Source organism: Budorcas taxicolor, chromosome 2, assembly GCF_023091745.1.
Source record: "Budorcas taxicolor isolate Tak-1 chromosome 2, Takin1.1, whole genome shotgun sequence".
In the NCBI taxonomy this organism is placed as follows: Eukaryota; Metazoa; Chordata; class Mammalia; order Artiodactyla; family Bovidae; genus Budorcas; species Budorcas taxicolor.
Window position 1 is genome coordinate 8,537,453 of NC_068911.1, and position 23,596 is coordinate 8,561,048.

The 23,596-nt window shown below is 50.5% G+C and overlaps 1 protein-coding gene across 1 annotated transcript; it reads right to left on the reverse strand.

Moving 5' to 3' along the window:
* Positions 1-847: 847 nt before the first annotated feature.
* On the reverse strand, positions 848-8,555 carry ZP3 (zona pellucida glycoprotein 3). Its single transcript, XM_052636016.1, has 8 exons — positions 8,247-8,555; positions 6,202-6,320; positions 5,261-5,364; positions 5,003-5,180; positions 4,793-4,910; positions 2,062-2,153; positions 1,801-1,931; positions 848-1,065 (listed from the first exon to the last, which is right to left on the reverse strand). Exons 1-8 carry the CDS (start codon positions 8,553-8,555, stop codon positions 848-850), a joined length of 1,269 nt encoding a protein of 422 aa, XP_052491976.1.
* Positions 8,556-23,596: the final 15,041 nt, after the last annotated feature.

Below are 23,596 nucleotides of genomic sequence, written 5' to 3' on the forward strand. Positions count from 1 at the left end.
AATGGACATGAGTTTGAGCAAGCTCCGGGAGTTGGTGATGGACAGGGAGGCCTGGCGTGCTGCAGTCCATGGGATCACAAAGAGCTGGACACAACTGAGTGACCGAAGTGAGCTGAGACCACAGCAACCCCATACCCCAGAGGGGCTCCTCTACAGCAGCTTCAGCTCTCAAGATGACGCTGCCCACGGCCATCACCTATGGCCTTCGAGCTTCTAGCCCACAGACATGTGGCTTTCTGCCAGCTGCCACTAGAGAAAGACTAGAAGTCCTTTCCTCCTTGCACCAGATCCATGGGGCCCAGAACCAGGACCCCCTGCCAGCCTAGAAGTGGGGCAGGGCCCACCCCACTTCAGCCTCCAACCTCTCTCATTTTGGGCTCACTGGAGACATAGGGTTATAGTGGCCCCTGAACAAGCGAGCCTTGGACTGAGGAAGGACGAGTTGCCCAAAGCCAGGAAAACACAGGCTTGTCTTCACCAATCCCGGCCTCTCTCCTCTTCCTTGTTTACTCGCCAAGTTGTGTTATAGACTCTTTTGCAACCTCATGAACTGTAGTCCGCCAGGCTCCTCTGTCTATGGGATTCTCCCGGCAAGAATACTGGAGCGGACAGCCATACCTTCCCCTCCAGGAGATCTTCCCAACCCAGGGATTGATGGATGCATTGGCAGGCGGAGTTTTTACCACTGAGCCACCAGACAAGCCCATATAGCCTCATAAAGACAGTGGTACTTCGATTTCACTGTTTGAACCCATGACTCTGTTATTGTCTGCCCTCCGCCCCTACACAGCCACTCCCAATTCACCCTCATCTAGTCACTGCTCCACACCAAGTTCACTTTCTTCTTTTATTGGGAAGCAGACACAGGGCACATGGGGTGAGAAGCAGCCCGACGCCTCCCAGTGAGACCCAGGACAACAGCAGCCAGAGTCAAGGTCATCACAGTAGCCAGGCCTAAGCCCAGCATCAGCAGAGGGGGAGAGGAGGTGGGCCCTTCCACGCCACGGTCATTCATCTTCCCCAGGAAGATCAACGGCCCCACTGTGACGTCTGCTTCCTCCGTCACTGAAAGACAAGACATCCGAGGGTTAACCGAGTCCCCGGGCCAGGAATCAGGTGAGGGGTTTTGTTCTGCTCAACGGGCTGAACCAGTAGGTTTAGTTCTAGCAGCTGCATTAGTCTCCCAGACCTGAGATTATGGGCTGCCCTGGTGGCTCAGCAGTGAAGAATCTCTAGCCAACGCAGGAGACATGGGTTAAGGCATGGCTCCCCACTCCAGTATTCTTGCCTGGGAAATCCCACGGACAGAGGAGCCTGGCGGGTTATAGTCCATGGGGTTGCAAAGAGTTGGACCCGACTGAGCAACTTAACAATAACCCCCTGTGTGTCAGGACTCCAGGATGACTGCAGAATGGCCCTGGCCAACATCAGGTGGGGGCTTGGAGCCTCTCCCGCTTAGCTCTGAGATGGTATCCCCTAGAAATACATATTAAGTCCCTTCAGTAGGGTTTGACTATTTGGGACCCCATGGACTAGCCTGCCAGGTTCCTCTGTCCATGGGTTCTCCAGGCAAGAATACTGGAGTGGCTTGCCATGCCCTCCTCAAGGGGATCTTCCTGACCCAGGGATAGAATCCATGTCTTTTATGTCTGTTGCATTGGCAGGCAGTTTCTTTACCATTAGCGCCACCCAGGAAGCCATCCCCTAGGGGTAAGCAGCTTTAAATGGGGAACAAGGACAGGACTGTCACCCTAAGGCAACAGCTGGTGCCTCTGAGAGAAGGAGCCTCCCGAGACCTACCTTGCCTGCGACTTCTTCGGGGAACAGGCTGGCCCTCCCGGTGGGACAGCCTCATGGAACGGCCTGAAATGCCACAGCGCCCCTTGCTACAGCATCGACAGATGTCAGTGGGGCCCTCAACCGGGGACCACCTAAGAGTGAAATACAGGAAGTTAGACAGCTGTGCTGCCTGCAGGAAGCAATTTGCTAACAGTGGGCACACTGGGAGAAATCAACATGAGCAAGGGTGGCTGGTCTTCCACCCCAGTCTGGTGTCTTTACCGGTTGGAGGACTTGCTGAAGGAACATGCTTTGTTTAGTTGGTCCGGGACTCGGTCAACTGGAGTGACCTTCAGGTGACAGGTGATATATATCTGGAAATAAAAGCAGCTATTACCAGGCAAAGTTCTAGGCAGCTCAGTGACTGGTAAGCCAGTTCTTCAATAACCCTTAGCCTTTGAGGACAGAAGCCCACTTTAGAGACAGAAGGAGGCAGCTTCAAAGACCAGCTTGCCTACAAGTCCAGAGCAAGTTGCACATTGGATTCTGAATTAGAACCCAACCCATCAGCTTTGTTCCTAGTCTCTTTCACACTTCTCCAGTCTCTCAGCCGTGTCTCACTCCCAGGGCCTCATTAAATCAAAACCTTAGGAACAGGGAATCAAGCCCAGTGGGAACAGAATCCAACTTGGCTGCTGGAACGGGAGGAATTTTGACAAGACCAGAGCTCAGGTCAGCCCAGGGCCTCTTGGTGGAGGCATCCACAACCAGAGGTCCCCCTCATACTCTAGGGGTCCCACACCCCCCATGCACACGCCCTGCCAAGGCACTTGAACGCCAGCTACCCGTCCTGAAGCCTTCGACATACAGAACCACAAGCTGTGGTCACCACCTAGTGGCTGAAGGCACCAGCAGGGAAACTATTTCGGAAACTTGAATCAGCCAGGCTGCACTCCCGATTGTCTATCTGACTCCATTGCTTCTCACAACCCAGAGCAGCACTTCCTGGTCCTTTAGCATCCCTATTCCAGGAAAGGAATTGCCTTGAGCCTCAGCTTCTTCCCAGATGATGCTAACTGGGGCCGCAGAGCCTCCTGAGAGGTTCCTCATTAGCTGTTGAGTAAGAGTCCATCTCCCCTGTACTCTAGCCACAGTTGGCCCAGCCACCTGCCCACCTTTGAGGGAGAGCCTTCCCAGAGGTCAGGTTGCCTTCCCTTGATCAAGATCCTCCTGTGGTCTTAGGTACCACCCCATCTTCAGATATGCAGATGCTGGCTCAGGTGTCGGCCGTGATGGCCAGCGCCTGTGAGAAGCCTCATCTCCTCCTTCCCCCGGACCATCTGTGAGGTCAACACCCTACCCCAACCAGGATCTTCTACCCTAAGACCCACAAGGTCATTGATCTGGGGACCAGGACCCTTCCCTCGTCTCGTCTTTCTCCCCAGCCCCATTCAAACACATGACCTGCCATTACAAAGCTTCAGGACAACACCCAGTAGCTTCAGTTGCACCTTTCATCACTGGCTGTAGTAAACAACTTCTGTTCTCAGGTGAGGAAGTAGCACCTGTGTGCTCATCTACAAATTTCCCACTGCTCGCCTTTCAATGCCACCCAGCCACGTGAGCCTCTGGCTCAGTGCTCTGTAAACCTAGCTGCTTGTTAGAGAACTTAAATGGCTTTTGATGCATTTGTAAATAGACACTAGTGACTAGGCATGGCATAAAACACTAACAGAACCTAGATGGTAGGTACATAGCTCTTTGCTTTGAAATCCTTTCTCCTTCACATATTTTTAGATTTTAATGGAATGGCAAAGTTCATGTCAGACCCCACCCCAGTTAAGTGAAAATATATGGGATGATTAAATATCAGTATTTTGATGATCTTTCCAGGTGGTTAGTACAAGAGATAGAGCTGGAAATCCTTGCTTTAATCACTTCCTTCTTGACCAGCTATCCCGAATTCCCATCCTTCCGCTCCTATCTCAGGAAAATGCACTTAAGAGCTACTTGAGGGCTTCCCTGGTGGTGCAGCGGTTAAGAATCTACCTGCTAATGCAGGGGACACAGGTCTGATCACTGGTCGGGGAAGGTCCCACACGCTGCGGGGCAACTAAGCCAGTGTGCCGCAACTACCATGCCCCCTACTCTAGAGCCCACGAGCCCACAACGAAGACCCAGCAGCCAAAAGTAAGTATTTGAAAAATGAAAGCATCTTGGTTTGTAAGAGTCTACCAGCACTTTCTGGCTAGCTGCCAGTCCTACCTATTCTTCCTGCCACAGTCATCACATGTGGTCCGAATTTTAGCTCACTCCCGCCTTAGTGTCAAGCTGAGCTTCCTAGCTTAGTGGTTCATCAACCGCACCTGAAGACTTGTTAGGAATGCAGGTGCCAGGCTCCACTCCAAGTCTATTGAACCAAACCCTGGAGGGTATGGGCTCAGCAGTCTAGTTCAACAAACCCTCCAGGTGATGCTGATGAACTCAGGGTTCAAGAAGTCACTGATCTAGCCTACGTTCGAGTTTGAGAGGCCAGCTAGTATGAGAAGTTCACACCTGCTTCCCTTGCCCCTTCTAGAAACCCTCCAGAAAAGCAGGCACCTGCTCTGATGAACTCCTTTACTCACCCCATCTGGGTTCCAGTCCTGTTGACCTTGGTGAAGATGATGTCAGTGACCTGGTCACCAGATACTCAATGTCATCTGATGTGACCTGTCAGCTGAGTCCCCTGGGTCCCCTCTACCTTGTTCTGTTTCCAGGATCCCGGACTCATTCCATCCTTCGTGGACTTTCTCACTCCATCCCACATGGATTTTCTACCAGTCTCTTAAGGCCTATGCTTTCCCAAAGATCTCACTGGAGATCATGGCTTTATTTGCTAAGTTACTAGGATAGGTCAGAACTATCAGATCACTGCTTAAGGGAACAGCTCGTGAGTGACAGCATCAGCTTAGGAAGCCTGGCCAGCCCGACCCTAAGAATTCAGGCTTATTCCAGGCTATTAAGCCATTACCATGTTTCTGGAGTCATTAGCAAAATGGAACACATCCACTGTGAACTGGAGGATCTCTGGTCTGGGTCTAGGTGCTTTGAAAGCAGACGAGGCATCAGTGAGACCATCGACGAGACAGCTTTGAAGAGAGCAAGTGAACACAGTTAGAGATGGAGAAAGTGACGCAAGTCACATCCCAGAAGGGTCCCCGGAGAGGCAGGCCAGCCTCACCCGTGGAAGTCCACGATGGTGTGGTAAGGCGAGGTGCTCCAGTCCGGGGTCAGTGTGGCCACGCAGTGGTCCACGAACAGTCGCAGGGGCACGTGGCTGCCGGTGTGGACTTGGGCCTGGAGGTGGGCTCTATCTCCCAGCTGGAAGGTGGGTGTCATCTTCTCGGCGCTCCAGTTCTCTGCAAGGCACGCTGGGGGTGAGAGCCTGCCAGAGCACCCCATCCCTAACAGTTGCCCCCTCCCAGCCCACTTTGCTCACCCTCCATCAGGCGCAGAGAGAAAACCAGCTTCTCCTCCGAGAACACCGTGGTCCTGAATGGCACCCAGGTGGGCTGGATGGCCCAGCTACTCACATTGCCGTGCCTAGGAAGAAACGAGCAGCTGTCCACACCTGGCGTGCGGCTCTGGGCCCTACTAGAGACACTCTCCTCCTCTGGGGTGTGTCTGCCCACCTGCCTGAACACCGCCCCCCCCGGATCTCGTCCGGGGAGGCCCTTCCACACATGCCTTGTTCCTTGTGCCTTCATTGAATCAACACCACTTCCCTCCCAGATCACAGTCAAGTTCAAAGCCTTTCTATGTGTCCCTGGTGGCTCAAAGAATCCGCCTGCAATGTGGGAGACCTGGGTTTGATCACTGGGTTGGGAAGATCTCTTGAAAGGAATGGCAACCCACTCGGTATTCTTGCCTGGAGAACTCCATGGACAGAGGAGCCTGGCAGGCTACAGTTCATGGGGTCGCATAGAGTTGGACACAACTGAGCGACTTTAACTTACTCTGCACTCAACCCAGCACACAGGGCCAGGCCTTGTAGTTATAAGCCAGTCACCCGGTCCCCAAGCTTAATGCTCCAAGGTCACAGGCACGTGCTTCATCCTGGGGCCTCCTCAACCCTCACTCAGCTACAGAGTGCAGGTTGTCATGGTCAAGGTCAGAGCTTGGAACCCACCTCTGCTCTAACAAGCGACCCTTTCTGAACTGAGGGGGCAGGGCAGCCCTGCAGCTTCCCCCAGGAGGCAGCTGTGGCCCCAGCCAGTTTCAGGGGCTCCGAGCAGAGGCCACAGGGCCACCCCTACCAGGACTGAGGGCGGCGACCACAGCCCCAGCCCCTCCCCCGTCCTCACAGCCTCGCTGCCAGGTGCTGCCAGGAGGCTGACATGCTTGCCAAGGAGCCTCTGGGCCAGGGGCGGCCACACAGACCTGGGGTAGTGGCACTCGATTGGGACCTCCACGCGGTTAGTCCTCAGGATGGACAGGTTTCCTGCAGGGCGGGGGCTGTGGAGCAGGAAGGTGCTGTACACCAGGGCATCGTCGGTCACCTGAGGCAAAGGAAGGGGTTAACTACCAGCATCACCTGCCCCAGGTGTGCCCGGCAAGGGGCTGGGGGGCCAGGGCTGCTGGAGGTGGAGAGAACACAGGCCCTGGGCTCAAAGCCCACTTTGCTGACCCATGGGAGGGCCTGCACAGGCACCCCGCTTCGCACCTCATTTCACCGCAAAACAGTGACACTTCCCCGGGGGTCTGGACCAGCTCCGTGTCACCAGCAAGCAGCACCCTGTGACCAGAGGCCTTGGGTGTGAGCACCCGTCTCAAACTGCTGCCCCCCACCCCGAGTCACATACACCATTTCCTTTTCCAGGGAATGCCAGGGGCCCAAGAAGGCCCCCAGGAAGAGGCTAGAAAGTTCCAGGAATTTCAACTCACTGCCACAGCGGTTACCACCTAACTCACCCTCCTTCTTCTGACTTATTCTCACGCTCATCTCGCAGAGGGGGAAGCTGGTTTTGTGGCTGCCCAAGGCCGGAAGAGCACCAGCAGGTGCTGCTGGGCAATTTGCATCTTCTCCCAACAACCCCCTCCCAACAAGCAGCTGCCCAGCCCGCCCTCACCGCTCAAACTTCAGGAGTGAGTCCTAGCTGTCCATTAGCGAGTCCCCATGTGGAGAAGCTGCATATTTGTGGGACTCGGTGCAAAGGGAAAATGTGGGGCTCCTTGTCCAACAGGAAAGAAGTCAGGACAGTGGAGCAACATTAAAGCAAGCAGGGTCCCCAGGGTCAGAGCAGGGGGTGTTCCCCGCAAGCCGCCGGAACCCCACGTGATTTTTCCCACGTGATTCTCATCTGGGAGACCGGGCAAGCTGCCCAGCTATGCTCCACGGTGGAGGCATAGGGGAATCTTACAGATAATGACGTCTGCCCCCACTTCCATCCCAATTTCAGATGGAATATGGGAACCAGGAGTTCTAACCACTCCCCAGGTGACTCTGATGCCCTAAGACTGGGAGTTACTAGGTTAGGATAATTCCTTAACTCTGAGCAGCTCTGGCTTGCCTAAGTTCTCCCCAGGCAAATGAGGTCCAGGTGGCTTCAAGTTCAGCCCTGGGGACCACCCTGAGACCAGAGCTCCCGAGGAGGACTCCAGGGGCTGAACTTGCCCTGCCCCTAACCAAACTGAGACCAGAGTCCAAGGGCCAGCTGGGTCAGGGGCGTAAGGGAGGGGAGGACAGACTCTGAGGGGCAGCAGGAAGCTGATCCAGGAATTGTGCACCCGGCCCTTGCTAAGAGGGCCCTCCTACCCAGGCTCTGCCCCTCCCCCTCTCCTTAGGGGTGCTGTCTGGCCTGAATTACTCAGCTTTCCCCCTGCACACACACCCCCATTTGAGACTGCCCCCACAGGACACATACTTTGAGCCTCTTCAACCACGATGCCCTTTGACCCTGCCCTTTGACCCTGAGACAACTTTCAACGCAAGGCTTCAAAGCCATTAACATGAATGAGGGACGCCAAAATAGGTTTTTTTTTCCCCTGTGATGACTTCTGGGCTTTTCTGAGGTTTCAAAATTCACCTCTTCCATACAACTTTCTAGGGCCCCATGAAAGCACTGGGTACCTGCAGAGTATCCCATCACGCACGCCCCCGCACCTATGTTGACTATATGTCTTCTGGTTGCCCCTTAGGGGTTAGAAGTCCTCAGGAATCAGAGCGGGAGGTGCCCGGTCTGGCACAAAATGCACTGCCACCCCTGCTCTCCACCCACCTCCCCAATTTTGGCACCTAGAGGCAGAACTCCCCCACCCCAGCGCCACCAAGGCCCGGCTTCAGGTCTCAGCGTCTCCACCCACCCAGCTCCCCCACATGAAAGGGATCCACCCCAGCCCCACCTTGCACCCACACTCTACATCACCGGCCCCCTCCCGTGTCATCCCACCAAAGCTGGGGCTGCCGAGGGGGTGCCAAGCCTCACCTGCAAGATGTTGCCACACTCGTGCAGCCCGACCGCAAACCTAACCACGCCATCCGTGTCCGCGGAGGCCAGCGGCTCACAGTTGTCGGGGCCCAGGGTGAGGTCCGCAGGCCGGATGAGCTTCCCGGTGCCGAAAAGGTCTTTGTCGACCGTGACCACCAGCTGGGCCTCCTGACACTCCACCATCACGGTGGGCGGCTTCGATGGCCTGAAGCGCTCGGTTTCATCATCCCAGAAGGGCTGGGGGCTGCAGAGCTCCGTGCTTCCCCAGAGCAGAAAGCAGAGGAACAGCCTAGAGCGCGGCCCCATGGCGCCCACGAAGCCACTCCCACCTACTGCGACTCCTGGGCAGGCGCCACCCACTGTCTTATACCCCTGATGACGGCCACTCACACCTGGGCTCCCAACTGCCCCTCTTCCCCAGCCAATCAAGTGGGCCAGGCCCCTGATGCTCAAAGTGGCCCCCGGGCCCGCAGCACCGGCCTCACCTGGGAGCTTGTTCAAAGGCAGGCTCTGGGACTTCTCTGGTGGCCAGTGGTCAGGAAGGCATGCTTCCACTGAGGGGGGGATGGCTTCAACCCCAGATAGAGGAGCTAAGATCCCGCAGGCACCGCGGGCAGGCCAAAGAAAGAGAGAAGCGCAGACTCTCTGACACAGCCCAGGCCGCCTAAGTCAGGACCGGTCTCCCTCTCTGTCCCCAGGTGATCTGTATTCACATTAAGCTTTGGGAAGCATCAGCTGGTAGCCTGGTCAGACATAGCTTCTCACCCCTTCCCTCCTTCCACCCTTTGCTGGCCTTTCCCTCGTCACCTAGAGAGGGAGCTAAGAGCTACCCTGGATCCTTAGAGGGGCGTGTGTGGGTTGCTCAGTCGTGTCTGACTCTTTTCAACCCCATGGACTGTAGCCCACCAGGCTCCTCTGTCCGTGGGATTCTCCAGGCAAGAAGACTGGAGTGGGTTGCCATTTCCTTCTCCAGGGGATCGTCCCGACTCAGGGATCAAACCCACGTCTCTCACGTCTCCTGCATTGGATGCATATTCTTTCCCACTGTGCCACCTGGGAAGCCTGGATTACTGGGGGAGACCAGGAGAAAGCCCTTGACTAAGGATTGATTAAGGATGAGGAGAATTTTATCAGAGATGGGAGCTCTTTCCAAGCAGAGAAACCATGGTATCATTAGGAGGCCAGGGAATGTTGTGGGCTGCTGCTCAACTTTATTTTTTTTATAAGATTGCGTTTTTCGAAATTTATTTATTTGGCTGCACCAGGTCTTGGTTGTGGCACGTGGGATCTTTAGTCGTGGCATACAGGATCTAGTTCCCTGACCAGGGATCGAACTTGGGCCCCCTGTATTGGGAGCATGGCGTATTAGCCGCTGGACCACCAGGGAAGTCCTTGCTGCTCAACTGCATAGGAGGTAGCAGGGAAGGGCAGTTCAGGCAGAGGGATCTGTGTGAACAGAGGTGTAGACAGGGCACTGGGTAGACTTGAGGGAAAACCTCAGGAACTCAGAGCTGCTGGAGCCTCAGGCCCCTAGGGGCCAGAGTGACAGTTTAGGGGGCTGGGGAAGTAAATTGGGGCAGGATCCTAAAGGTGCTAGGCTGAGATGCTGGACTTTATTCTTGGTGAGAGAGGTAGGGTGGGGAAGATGAGTGATCTGGCCAGCTCTAGTTGGGGAAGGGTAGGTCTGAAGACAAGAGTCAGGGGGGCTACTGCACCGGTCCTGGTTGGGGAGGTGGAGAAGGACAGACAGACAGGGTGAGCCCTTCCTCACGGCCTACTCCTTTCCAGGTCTGGGTGAGATTCCTTCAAGAGGAGAGAAAGAACTCAAAATAGTCACGGCGTTAAATTCCTAGGGGCAGAAGTGATACCAAGCAGGGCGCTGTGGGGCTCCTGGACAAAAAGGCTTTCTGTATCCCCCATTTCTTTGATTTCAGGAGACAGCCTTCATTCAGCCCCCATGCCCTTCCCTGGGTTCCAATGGGCAGATTCAAGCACTTGTTAATTAGGGAAGGGAGGGGATTTGAGACCAGGGAGAAACAGTCAAGAGCAGCCTTGGGGCAAGGTGCCCTTTCCCCATGAATGGGTACACACAACAGTATCTTTGAGCTATTTTGCAGATACTGAAAGCCCCTCCAGGTGGGAGAAGTTAACAATTACCAATGGTGTGCTGCCCTCAAGCACATAGACCCCAGACCATTTGGACCTGAAGGTTGATGATGCTGACTCCTACGTGCCTCACCAACCCAAGAAGAATGTCCACGAGCTGATCATGCCTGCTTTGAACAATTACTATAAAATTTTTCACTGCCTTCTCCAAGAGGGGGGACACACGGTTTTGAGGGTATTAGCCCACAATACCCCTTTCTCCCCCTTTGTCTGGAAAAGTAACAAAGTTATCCTGTTCTCCCTCGCCCAGAACTCTGTCTCTGCGATCTGATCCAGCACTGGTGTAGAGAGCAGCTGAGCTTTTGGCACCAGAAGTGCAGGCGTGCTTGCCAAGTCGCTTCAGTCCGACTCTTTGCAACCCCATGGGCTGTAGCCCGCAAGGCTCCTCTGTCCAGGGGATTCTCCAGGTGAGAATACTGGAGTGGGTTGCCGTGCCCTCCTCCAGGGGATCTTCCCAACCCAGGGATGCAACCGGCCACAGTCTCATGTCTCTGCATTGGCAGGTGGTTTCTCTACCACCGGAAGTGTGTGCTCTTGTAAATGCTTGCTTCTAATTCCCTAGTGGCTCAGATAGTAAAGAATCTGAGCTACAGTCCACAGGGTTGCAAAAAGTTGGACACGACCAAGCAACTAACACTAACTGAAGGGATTGAACCATACTTGTAAGTTGCTTAAGTATATACTTCCTAGGTGTTTTTTGTTTTTGTGTTAATAAACTTGTTATTTTGTTAATAAACGTGTGTGTTTTTGTTAATAAACTTGTGGGAAAATAAATGAAGGGGAGAGATTACCCCCACCACTTCCTCTGACTTGATCAACACAGGTGGGGGTGTGGTGGGAGAGAAGCAGATGAGAGCTCAAGCTCCAAGCTTGCCTGGGCGGCCTGCCCACCACAGCAGAAACCACCTGGGTTTCCTGCCTAGCAGGCCCACAGGCAGAGAGCCAGCTGTGGCCTGAGGCCCCTGAGGGACAGCTAGCTGGAGAGACTGTGTCCTCTGCTGGGAAAGGGACCCCTCAGTCCCACAGCTGTGTTCTCAGATTGTGCTGGGAGTAGGGTGGGGTTGACGGGATGAGCGACCAGGGAGGGCATCCCTGAAGCCATCGGCCCCTCTCCGCCTTGGAGTTAACCCCCTTTAGAGGGCTTCCCTGGTGGCTCAGTTGGTAAAGAATCCTTCTGCAATGCGGGAGACCTGGGTTCGATGCCTGGGTCTGGAAGATCCCCTGGAGGAGGGCATGGTAACCCACTCCAGTATTCTTGCCTGGAGAATCCCCATGGACAGAGGAGCTTGGAGGGCTACAGTCCATGGGGTCGCAGAGTCGGACGTGACTGAGCAACTAAGCATATCATAGCATGGAGGGCTTCAGGGGAAAAATAGATAAGAATTGGTGAGTGTACGGGGAGTCTGGGTGAGAGTCTATATGCACACGGGTGGTGGTGAGCATGTGTATTGCTGTTTTTCAGAACAAGGACCAGAGACAGCACCCCTGGGAGCATGGCCAGTCCAGCCCCACCATACCAACCAGATCAGATTCTGGACCCTTTACATTTTTTCTGAGAAGTGCTGCCCCCTGGCGGCCAAAATGCACCAAAGCGGCGCCATCAGCTCCGAGCATTTTCCCTTACTTAAAACTTTTTAAAGCCCGGATGTCGTAATGTTGCTTTAGTCGCTAAGTCGTGTCTGATTCTTTTGGGACCCTCATGGGCTGTAGCCTGCCAGGCTTTTCTGTCCATGGGCTTTACCAGGCAAGAATACTAGAGTCGGTTGCTCAGGGGATGTCTCGACCCATGGATGGAACCCACGTCTCCAGCACTGCAGCTGGATTCTTTACTGCTGAGCCACCTGGGAAGCCCAAAGCCCATAGTGGTTTCTAAAATACTATTCCTCTTTAAATGCAGGACTCAAGTCTCCTTGGAGAAATGGCTGATTCCAGGACTGGGGCCGGGAAAGTACAGGGTGAATCTGGAACATCTTGTTATGCAAAAAAAAAAAAAGCTCACAAAATGATAAGGATGTGTCAGAAGAACATAGGAGCCAAATGAATGGGGTAGGGTTGTGGGAACTGGCCCACCTGGGGACAACTGTCCACCAGAATGAATGAAGACAATAAGACAGCACATTGAAAAAAATAAGAATTCATGAGTGTTCGTGCAGAAGCTAAAAACACACAAATGAGTAAGCTTTTTCCATAAAAAGGGAGACTTCCTTATAGTACAATGGAGACGAATGATTGTAAAGGAGAAACAGATTCAGAAAATAACCATTTGCAATCATCACAGTAGTAACAGATGCAGGCAAGAAGTATTAGTGCAGGTTAACAATCAGCTAATGGTGGGTGGGGAAGGGATGGATTAGGAGCTTGGGATTAGCAGATGCAAGCGATGACATGCAGAATGGGAAACAGGGAATCCCCTGGCAGTCCAGGGGTTAGGACTCGGCACTGTCATTACTGTGGGTCCGCTGTTCAGTCTCTAGTCAGAGAACTAAGATCCCGCAGGCCACATGGCGCGACAAACACAAAGAAAGAAATGGGAAGCAACAAGGCCCTATTGTAAGCACAGGGAGCTGCATTCAATATCCTGCGATAGGGCACTTCCCTGGTGGTCCAGTGATTAAGACTCTGCCCTGCAAAGCAAAGGACGTGGGTTCGATCCCCGGTCAAGGAACTAAGATCCCACATGTCTCTGGGAAGCTAAGCCCATGTGCTGCAACTACTGAGCATGTGCCCCGCAACTAACACCTGACAGAGCTAAATAAATAAGACTTTAAAAATATCCTATGAGACAGATTCACTGGTAGCTTAGTGGTTAGGACTCAGCCTCTCACTGCCGAGGGCTGGGGTTCAATCCCTGGTCAGGGAACTAGGATCCCACATGCCCCATGGGGAGGCCAAAGTTAATTCTTCTAAAACTTTCAATGAAAGTGAAAGTGAAAGTCGCTCAGTCGTGCCCAACTCTTTGTGACCCCGTGGACTATTCAGTCCATGGAATTCTCCAGGCCAGAATATTGGAGTGGATAGCCTTTCCCTTCTCCAGGGGATCTTCCCGATCCTGGAATCAAACCAGGGTCTCCTGCATGGGCAGGCAGATCCTTTATCACTTAGCCACCTGGGAAGCCCCTTTACAGTGGATACATCTGGCAAATAGCACTTTAGCCACGTTGTCAGAGTTAACCATTAGTCGAATAAACACTATATTTAGTGGGATAAAAGGACATCATGTGCCTCCTCATGAGAAGAGATGATGCCCAGTGGGGTTTTTCTCTTTTCTTTTGCCCCAAGTCATGTGTGATCTTATTTCCAAGACGAGGGATCGAACCCAAGCCCCCTGCGTTGGAAGCGTGGAGTCTTAACCACTGACTGGACTGCCAGGGAAGTCCTGATGCCTGGTGTTTAGGAAAAGGTTATGTATGTGTAAATAGACGTGTGTATGTGAAAACACATGTACATGTATACATACGTGTGCATGTATATGGATAAATATGTAATATATAGCAAATTACATATATACACATATTACATATATACAGAAAGAAAGCTTATATAGCAAAATGTTCATATTTGCTCTATATGGGTAAAGGGTAAAGAGGATTTCAAAATAAGATTAAAAATAAACCCTTTCTAGGTCAGATTCAAGTGAAAGAGAGGATAATCGGGATCTGTTTTCAGAAGAAGGCTGTTAACCAGTTTCCAAAAGCAATGCCTGAAACAAAATATGAAGAAAACAAAAAGATGTGTAAGATTTTTGAGGAATAATTTATGAAAATCACCAAAGAATATAATCTAATTAGAGATTCCATATTCATGGGTGGGAAATGCAGTCTCAAAGATATCAGTTCTCCCAAAATTAATTTGTAAGCTCTATCAAAATCCCAACAGGTTGTGTATGTGAGTGCATGTGTGTGCATGAGTGTGTGTGTGTGACTTAACAAAACTAATCTAAAATTTATATAGAAAGGCTGAGTTGGCCCTTTACTTGGCCGTAAAGCAAGACTTTTGAAGAAAAAGAACAATGTGAGAGACACACCCTAACAGATACAAAGATGTATTATAGAGCCATGGTAATGAAGGCAGGGTGCTGTTAGGACAAAAAAAAGTACAGTGGAATAGACAAGAGAGCCCAAAACAGCCACTTGCATATGTGGAAATATGATGCACGACAAGGGGAACAGATGGGCCGCTCAGTGATAGGAGCTGTGACAAGTATTATCCATATGGGGGGGAAATTGGATTTCTATCTCATACATAAAAATGAGTCCTAGAGAAATTAAAAAGCTGAATGTGAAAGAACAAAAATTAAGACATTTAGAAGGAAATACAACCTCGCAGGGCAGAGTGAGGTGAAGGGTATTTCCTAAATATGACCCCATGCCCTCCCTCCACAAAAAAGCACAAATTATGAGAAAGGTGACATTTTTAGGGGCACTTTCATAAATAATAATAAAATAGCTATAATAAAAATAATTACCATTCACCATGTATTCATAATACACAGGGACCAGGCTGAGTACCCTAATCCTTATACCCATCTAGGGAAGTGTCATTGGCCCCATTTCACAGATGTGCAAACTAAGACTCAGACAAGTGGTGCCCAAGGTCACACAGCCAGGGAACAGCCAAAGATTTGATTGCAGATTAATCGGACTCCAGTTCCTGTTCTTCTATCTCTAACCTTTACTGTCTCTCTGACACTTTACAATAAAGTCAGTTCAGTCAATACCACACAATTGTGTTATGGGCTGGAGGTAGACATGCCCAGATAAATAACTCCAATACAAACAAGGGTTGGGATTTATGGATATGTGCCTGTCTCCCCCAGCTATTCATAGTAGGTACTCAATAGGTGCTTTAAAATATAGGACTTTCTACCTGTCACCCTGGGAAGACAACCTAACCGATGTGTGATTGAGAATAGTGAGAACTGTGGGGCAGCTGAAATTTGCCACACACACACACACACACACACACACGCAACACTGATACTACTGCCATTGCATGAACTCTGTAGCCAGACTTTAGCTGGAGAGACCCTGACGGGCTGAGATTTGGCACATTTCTTTGTGCATTGGGAGAAATGGAGAGAGATTTAGGGGTATAAAGAGCAAGCCGATCGGGAAAACTTTTCACTATTTCATTATTAAATGTCAAATTGTGTCAACATTTACAGCCCACTTGACTGAATGAGTGACCTTTTTAGTGTGTGTGTACGCACACACATATATATTTGGCTGTCCTGGGTCTTAATTGTGGCACGTGGGATCGTCAGTCTTTGTCGGGGCATGCAGGATCTTTATTTATTCTTTAGTGGCATGAGGGATGCAGGATCTTTAGTTGCAGCATATGAACTCTTCGTTGCAGAATATGGAATCTAGACCCCTGACCAGGGTTCGAACCTGGGCCTCTTGCATCAGGAGCGTGGAATCTTAGCCATTGGACCACCAGGGAAGTCCCTGAGTGTGTCACCTTGATCACAGCTAAGAAAAATGGATTTTTGTACAATGTTTTGGCTTTTAATTACAGAGTGTTAAAAATTACCTTTAAAAATAGTGTTGGAAATTCCTTGGTGGTCTAGTGGTTAGGACTCTCACTGCTAAGGACTGGTCATAGAACTAAGATCCCACAAGCCTCTTGGTGTGGAAAAAAAAGAAAAATGTGTCTAAAGGGAAAATGAAATACATCTCCCACCCCCAACTGTTGTTACCAGTTTGTAATGACTCCTTCCAGACAATTTTTCTATGTGTATAAAAATCACTTAAAAATACACTTACTATATGCAATGTTGTGTCCTAGATTGGATCCTGGAACAGAAAAAAAAGACATTAGTGGGAAACGTGGTATATTCAAATAAAGACTGGTTAATATTAACGCACCGATGTTAATTTCTCGGTTTTGACCAACGTGTTGTGGTTGTGTAAGATTCTTAACATTATGGGAAACTAGGTGAAGAATTTATAGGAATCTGTGTACTATTTTGGCAATTTCTCTGTAAACCTAAAATTATTCTAAAAGATTATTTTAAACATGCACTTTAAATGGGGATTATATTCTACACTGTTCCACAATTTGCTTTTTCTTATAACATGTGGAGGACATTTTTCATGCTGAAAAGCACTCCATTCTTTTTGATGGCTGTCTAGAACAGCACTGTACAGAGGTAACCACAATTTATCCACCAATGTCCTCATGCTGAACACATGGATGGTTGTAACTTTTTCTGCTGTTACACTAGAACTTCCTTGTCCATCTATCTTTCCGTATCTGCTTAGATATTTCTTTAGGATCAATTCTGAGAAGTGGATTTTTGGGTCCAAAGGTATATATGATGGGACTTCCCTGGTGGTCCAGTGGTTAAGACTCTGCACTTCCACTGCAGGGGACATGAGTTCGAGCCTTGGTTGGGCAACCAAGATTGGATTCCCACATCCTGCACCACACATGGTACAGCCAGGAAAAAAAAAAAAAAAAGAACAAAACAAAAAAACCTAGTTAAGATGGTAAGTTTTTTGTTAAATATATTTTTCTGCTTAAAAATAAAATAAAATAGTTTTAAAATATTTCATTAAAAAAAAAAAATCCAGTTTCTAGCCAAGAGGGCCTGCTTGATTCTCAGAATGCGGCAGCTGCTGCCAGAAGTTTCCTCTGCACCATTGGTTGCCCAATACAAGGCACATCCCTCGGGATCTTTTTGCCTTGGCAACCCTTAGGCTGCTTCTGAAACAAAGGGCTGGATAAACATAATGGCCTCCACTTCTGGTCATTCCAAACTCTCCATCAGCACCAGTGCTGCCCCAAACACGCTCCCGGCCGAAGTCCATGGAAAGATCAAAGAATGAACTTTCAGTGACTCAAGGGGGCGATACAGGGCCTATCTCTTCTATCCTCTGATTTCATTTTCGGGTATTCTGTGGAAACTGCATTTTGTCACTGTGCAAACGTATCTCACAATGGGACTTTCATTTCCCAACAACATGTTGCAACGGACTCCCACTTGAGCCTAGAAAAACACACCAAGAAGGAAGGGTGATGTGGGCCGTTGTATGATTTAACGCGACAGATTTCCTCTGAATAGGCGGGGCTGTTGGAGGTGCTCAGGGGAATTCCTTGGTGGTCTAGTAGTCAAGGGACTTCCCAGGTGGCTCAGTGATAAAGAATCTGACTGCCAGTGCAGGCGATGTGAGTTCAATCCCTGGGTCGGGAAGATTCCCTGGAGGACGAAAGGGCAACCCACTCCAGTGTTCTTGCCTGGAGAATCCCAAGGACAGAGGAGCCTGGTGGGCTACAGTCAACAGGGTCTCACAGAGCGACCAAGCAGCAACAGCCAGTGGTTCGTTCAGGGTCTGTGCCCTTTCAACACCATGGGCCTGAGTTTGATCCCCGGTCTGGGAACTAAGGTCCACAGGCCACTCAAGCCAAAAACAGAGAAGAAACGAATTAGGAGTTCTTGTCATGACTATCCTAAACGGAGTCATCACAGTTTTGGGACGCCACCACCCTCCCAGGGGGCAGAAGAGCTGCTCCACTCGGGAAAGGCGGTCCAGAATTTGGGGCCCTCGTGGAGATCTACTCACACATCTCACACCAGGTTTTCCTACTATTCAGCCAAGCCCAGCTGCTTCCAAAGGATCTTTTTTTTTTGGCCTCACCCCTCGGCATGCAGGATCTTAGTTTCCCAACTAGGGATCAAACCTGTGTCCCCTGCATTGGAAGCTTGAAATTCCTAACCACTGGATGGTCAGGGAAGTCTCCTCCATAGGATCTTTGAGAAGGTAAATCGGTGAATCAACCCCCTGGGCACCTGCTCTTTCTCACACCAGGGAAAACCCCTTGTCAGAATCCATTTTCATATACATTTTGAGAAGTGCTAAAAACTTTTTTGCTTTTATTTTGCAAGGGTAATCTGTACTGTTTTTGTAAGTCATCTATGACTTTTAAAAAAATGTCTTATGTTGAAATACTAATTATAGATTCACAGGAAATTACAAAGAAATGTATAGGGAAGGACTGGTAATCCAACGGCTAAGACTTTGTGTTCCCAGTGCAGGGGACACAGGTTCAATCCCTGGCAAGGGAACTAGACCCCACATACCACAACTAAGACCCAGATAAATAAATTTTCTTAAAAAGAAAAGAAATGTACAGGGAAGCCCCATGAAACCCTCCTGGCTTCCCTGGTAGCTCAGATGGTAAAGAACCCACCTGCAGTGCAGGAGACCCCAGCTGAATTCCTGGGTCGGGAAGATTCCCTGGAGAAGGGACAGGCTACCCATTACAGTATTCTTGGGCTTCCCTAGTGGCACAGACGGTAAAGAATCCGCCTGCAATGTGGGAGACCTGGGTTCGATCCCTGGATTGGAAAGATCCCCTGGAGGAGGGCATGGCAACCCACTCCAGTATTCTTGCCTGAAGAAATCCCATGGACAGAGGAGCATGGTGGGCTACAATCCATGGGGCTGCAAAGAGTTGGACATGACTGAGCGATTAACACTTTCACTTTCTTCTTACCTAAGCTATACGTTAAGTATATGTTCAATTTTTAAAGCAACTGCTAAACTATTTTCCAGAGGGCTGGACCATTTTACGTACCCACCAGCAACGTATGAAGGATCCAATTTCTCCACGTCCTTGTTAGCATTTGGTACTGTCACTATTTATTTTAGCAGTTCTGAAACGTGTGTGGTGATGGCTTATCCCAGGCTTAATTTGCATCTCCCTAACGGCTGGTGATGTTAAACACCTTTCATGTGCTCCTTGCCACCCATATACTTCCTTTGGTGAAATGTCTCTTTGTGGTTTGCCCATCATCTAATTGGATTATTGGTTTTGTGTGTGTATGCGTGTTCAGTTTGTTTAATGTTGAGTTCTGAGAGTTCCTTACATATTCTAGATAGGAATATCTCTATTCATTTAGGTGGTATACCCATACAGTGGAATATTACTGAGCCATAAAAAGGGATAAAATACAGATACATGCTATGACAGGAATGACTTTTGAAGACTATACTAGGTGAAAGGAGCAGAACACAGAAGGCCCCATATTAGAGGACTTCACTTCCCGGAAATGTCCCCGAATGGGCAAATCCATAGGGATAGAATGTAGATGAGCAGCTGCCAAGGGCTGGAGGAGGGGGAGAAGGGATTGACTGACAATGCGCACAGGGTTTCTTTCGGGGTAGTGAATATGTTCCGTAATTGGATAATAGTGATATTGTACAACTCTGTGAGTATACTCAAAACCAATAAATTGCACACCCAGAGCCTGTTCAAAGTTTCCTAGACAAGGAGTATGAATGGAGGAAAAGGCTAGCACTGAGCCGAGGGCTCCCATCTACTTGCCAATCCTGCTTTGCGACGGGCAAGTTACTGGATCTGGCCAGTGAGACGTGAGGGGATTTCTCTTCTGGGTTTTCTGGGAAAGTCTTCTAAGCTTTTAAGATAGGACACGAGGTGGTGATGTTTCCTCTTTTCTGGCTCTGAACATTGTCATCTGCATGAGCTACTCAGAACCGAGGCCACCATCTTGAGTCTTAAGGGAAACCAGCCAAAGGGAGGAGCAACTCGCTGAAGACGGCAGAATAGACCTGGGTCCCTGATGATGTCCGTCCACTGAATTAGCCAGTCCTGAAATGGCCTTCCCTCTTCCCTGGTGGCTCAGACAGTAAAGAATCTGCCTGCAGTGCAGGAGACCTCAGTTTGATCCCTGGGTCAGGAAGATCCCCTAGAGGAGGAAATGGCAAGGAGCCTGGCGGGTTAGAGTCCCTGGGGTCGAAAAGAGTGGGACACGATTGAGTGACTAACACTTTCACTTTCTTCCTAAGTGACGCGAAAAAACCTCCTCTTTTTGAGTAACTTTGATTTGCATCTTGCATTACAGCCAAAACAATCTAACCGATAGAGTGTCAGACACCTCTGAGAAAACGTACTCAATAGTTTGTAATAACCTGTAGAAGAAAAGAATCTGAAAAAGAATATATATATAGGACTTCCCAAGTGGGCCAGTGATCAAGAATCCACCCGTCCCGCCTGCAGGGGGCACAGGTTCAATTCCTGGTCTGGGAAGATTGCATATGCCGTGGGGAAACCAAGCCCATGGGCCGCAACAATTGAGCCTGTGCCCCGGAGCCCGGGAGCTGCAACGACTGGAGCATGCGCATCAAGAGAAACCACCGCAATGAGGAGCCCACACACCACAGCTAGAGAGTGGCCCCTGCTCTCTGCAAACTAGAGAAAAGCTCTCGCAGCAATGAAAACCCAGTGCAGCCAAAAACAAAAGAACATATATACCTGAGTCACCTTGCTCTACGCCCGAAACTAACACAGCATTGTAAAGCAACCATGCTTCAATTAAAATGAAAACCAAAAAACACTTCTGCAGTATCAGGTAACACAATGACTAGAGCAGAAACCATCATTGGCACTGCCCCCCCACCACGCCCCCCGGCCCCGTTACACAGTAATAGAATTCTTAGCCGGGCTAGGGCCATGAGAAGATGTTCCAGTCCTGAGAGAGCAGAAGGGACACGGTCGTGCCCCTTAAGGGGAGAAGCATGCCTTCATTGTTAACCTAAGGAAGGATTTGGTGCTTGGCGTGCTAAGGACCAAAAGCAGACTGAAGCCAACTGAGTGAGAGGTTAAAAAAAAAAAAAAGAAGGTGGGTAAGCAGATGGCTTTGGGGGGAGATTTGGCTGTGATGGGGAGCAGAGGGAGGGGCAGCAGCTGGAGGGGACCTGGAGGCTGGGGGCAGCCATGCCAAGGCTCTGCTCGGATCTCCCTGCAAGAGAGGAGCTGATGAGCCCCACTGAGTGCAATCAGCTGACAGCCTCCATCTGTAGCACCTTGGAGCCAGGGATACACTCTTCCTGGGCGTCCCCCACCAGTGACAAAGCAGGGTGGGGATACCGGGCCAGGCCACTGCTACCCTGAGGACCCAACCAACATAGATGGAAAGGGTTTTCTGCTGTTCGCTTTAAATGACAGAGACCAGAGTTTGCTTAGAAGTCCCATGCGAAGAGTCTAGTTGGGAAAGAGCAGCCGAACACGAACGAGAGAAGACGCACAGATGGAGAGAGAGAGGTCCCTGGGAAAGCAGAAGATGGAGTCTGGACTGCGGGGGAACAGGTCCTCAGGCCCGGGGAGGAGGAAGGAGGCAGGAGGATGGGAGGACCAAGAGTGGACATGTGAGGGGGTACAGGTTTGGGAGCGGGGTGATGGCAGACCTCCTGCCAGAGAAATTTCTTCTCCTGAGAAGCGGGAAGCAAGGCCAGGCTCCAGAGCCACGTGCTTCTGTTTTCTTTTCTTGGTATCTGTTTTACCACCTGCACAATAAACAGCTTGGGTTAGAACCCTGCTCCCCCAACCTGTTTAAGCCTCGATGGAATTTCAAAAATACACTTTTGGGGGACCCCCCACCCTCAGCTGCTGGATCAGAATCTCTGGGGCAAAAGTGGTAAGGGCAAGAATCTGTGTGTGTGTGTATATATGTATATACACGTACTTTTAAAAATATTTATTACCTATTTATTTAGCTACACTGGGTCTTCATTGCAGCACACAGATCTTTAGTTGTGGCTTTGTGAACTCTTAGGCGTGGCTCGTGTGATCTAGTTCCCTGACCAGGGATCCAACCCGGCCCCCTGCCTCGGGAGCAGAGAGCCTTAGCCACTGGACCTCCAGGGAAGTCCCTGTATATATATTTAAAGTATGGCCGGGGATGATGTGAAGGCACATCCAGGTTTGGGAACCACCCTACTGGGCTTCTCAGGACCCCTCCAGCTCTGAGAGTTTGTAGTCCCACCCCATCCCCAGGATGGTGCAGAATTCTGGCACAGCATTTGACTGAAGCTATGAGCTACAGAGTAAGCCACATGCCACTATCTGTTACCAGGAATTTAAAAAGCCCCAAAGGGCTTCTCTGGTGGTTCAGACAGTAAAGAATCTGCCTGCAGTGCAGGAAACACAGGTTCAATCCCTGGGCTGGGAAGATCCCCTGGAGAAGTGAATGGCTACCCACTCCAGTACTCTGGACTGGAGAATTCCATGGACAGAGGGACCTGGTGGGCTACAGTCCATGGAGTCACAAAGAGTTGGACACAACTGAGTGACTAACACAAAGTCCCAAAGGTACCAGACTCAAAAGAACCATAACAAGGCAAAAAGCCTGGCAGCAAAATCAGAGGTTCTGCCTGGGTGGGAAGCCCACTCAGGCTCCTAGGATCGATCGATGTTTCCACCCCCCCCCCCCCCGGTGGGACGTGGTCAAGGGCAGTCCCAGGAACAGGAGACAGGCATGCTTTTGGCATCTCTACAAAGGGGTGGAGACCTAGCCAGGCCTTTCAGAAACCTGAACCCTAGGGAGGGGCTGCTCGGCCCTGAGAGTCCACGTCTGCCCCCCTCCACCCCAGAGCTCCTCCTCGGCCCGGTCCCCCTTCTGGAGGCTGCTCCAGACCCTGCAGGCCACCTCCGCTCTCTCTTTGCCTCCCTCTCCCCCCAAGTTCGAGTGGGGACAGGCTGGGGCCACCAGCCAGCTCCATGGACGGGGGACTTCACCTCTGCTCACCTCCCAGCTTTGGAAAGAAAAGAAGAAAGGTCTGTGTTGCTTTGCATCTGGGAGATCCTTCCCCATCCTAAACTTCTGGAGGCAGGAAAAAGGGACTTGACCTCGGACTGACTATAAAGGAAGGAACAGAGAGAGCCTAGAACCTTCCCACAGGTATGAACTTCTTCACTTTAGCTGGCATGTGTGAGTATGAGTGTGTGTGACAGGTTTTCCATTGGTCAGAGATGAAGTTGTCCGTAATGATCTCCCAGGCCCTTTCTGATCGCTTTGGTGCTGTGATTCTGCAGCCCTAACTTTCATTCAGTTGTTCAACGTTTCCTTAGTACCCATCCTGTGCCAGATGCTGCCACTAGATAAGCCCTGATCCCTGCCCTCAGTGGTCCCCAGTCTGGATGGGGAAACAGTAATTGTTTTCTTTTGTAACAGCAACCGCACTTACAGCGGGTCAGGCACTGGGCTAAGCTTTGTATCAACTTTAGCTCATGTATCCTAGCAAAAACTGGAAGAGGTTAAGTGTATTCCTAGCCCCATTTTACAGGTGAGAACAGTGAGGCTCAGTGAGATGAGGTCGCACAGCTGGTAGATTGTGGAACCAATGCTTGGAACCACCTTGGATGCAGCCTGCCTGCAC

Bases quoted from the DNA above. Each gene is read 5' to 3' on its own strand.
- ZP3 (XM_052636016.1), bottom strand. From the start codon at position 8,555: ATGGGGCCGCGCTCTAGGCTGTTCCTCTGCTTTCTGCTCTGGGGAAGC. The intron at 5,181-5,260 runs GTGAGCAAAGTG...CGTGCCTTGCAG, and splicing joins CTCTCTGCGCCTGATGGAGG to AGAACTGGAGCGCCGAGAAG. The intron at 1,066-1,800 runs GTAGGTCTCGGG...CTTGTCTTTCAG, and splicing joins CCGAAGAAGTCGCAGGCAAG to TGACGGAGGAAGCAGACGTC.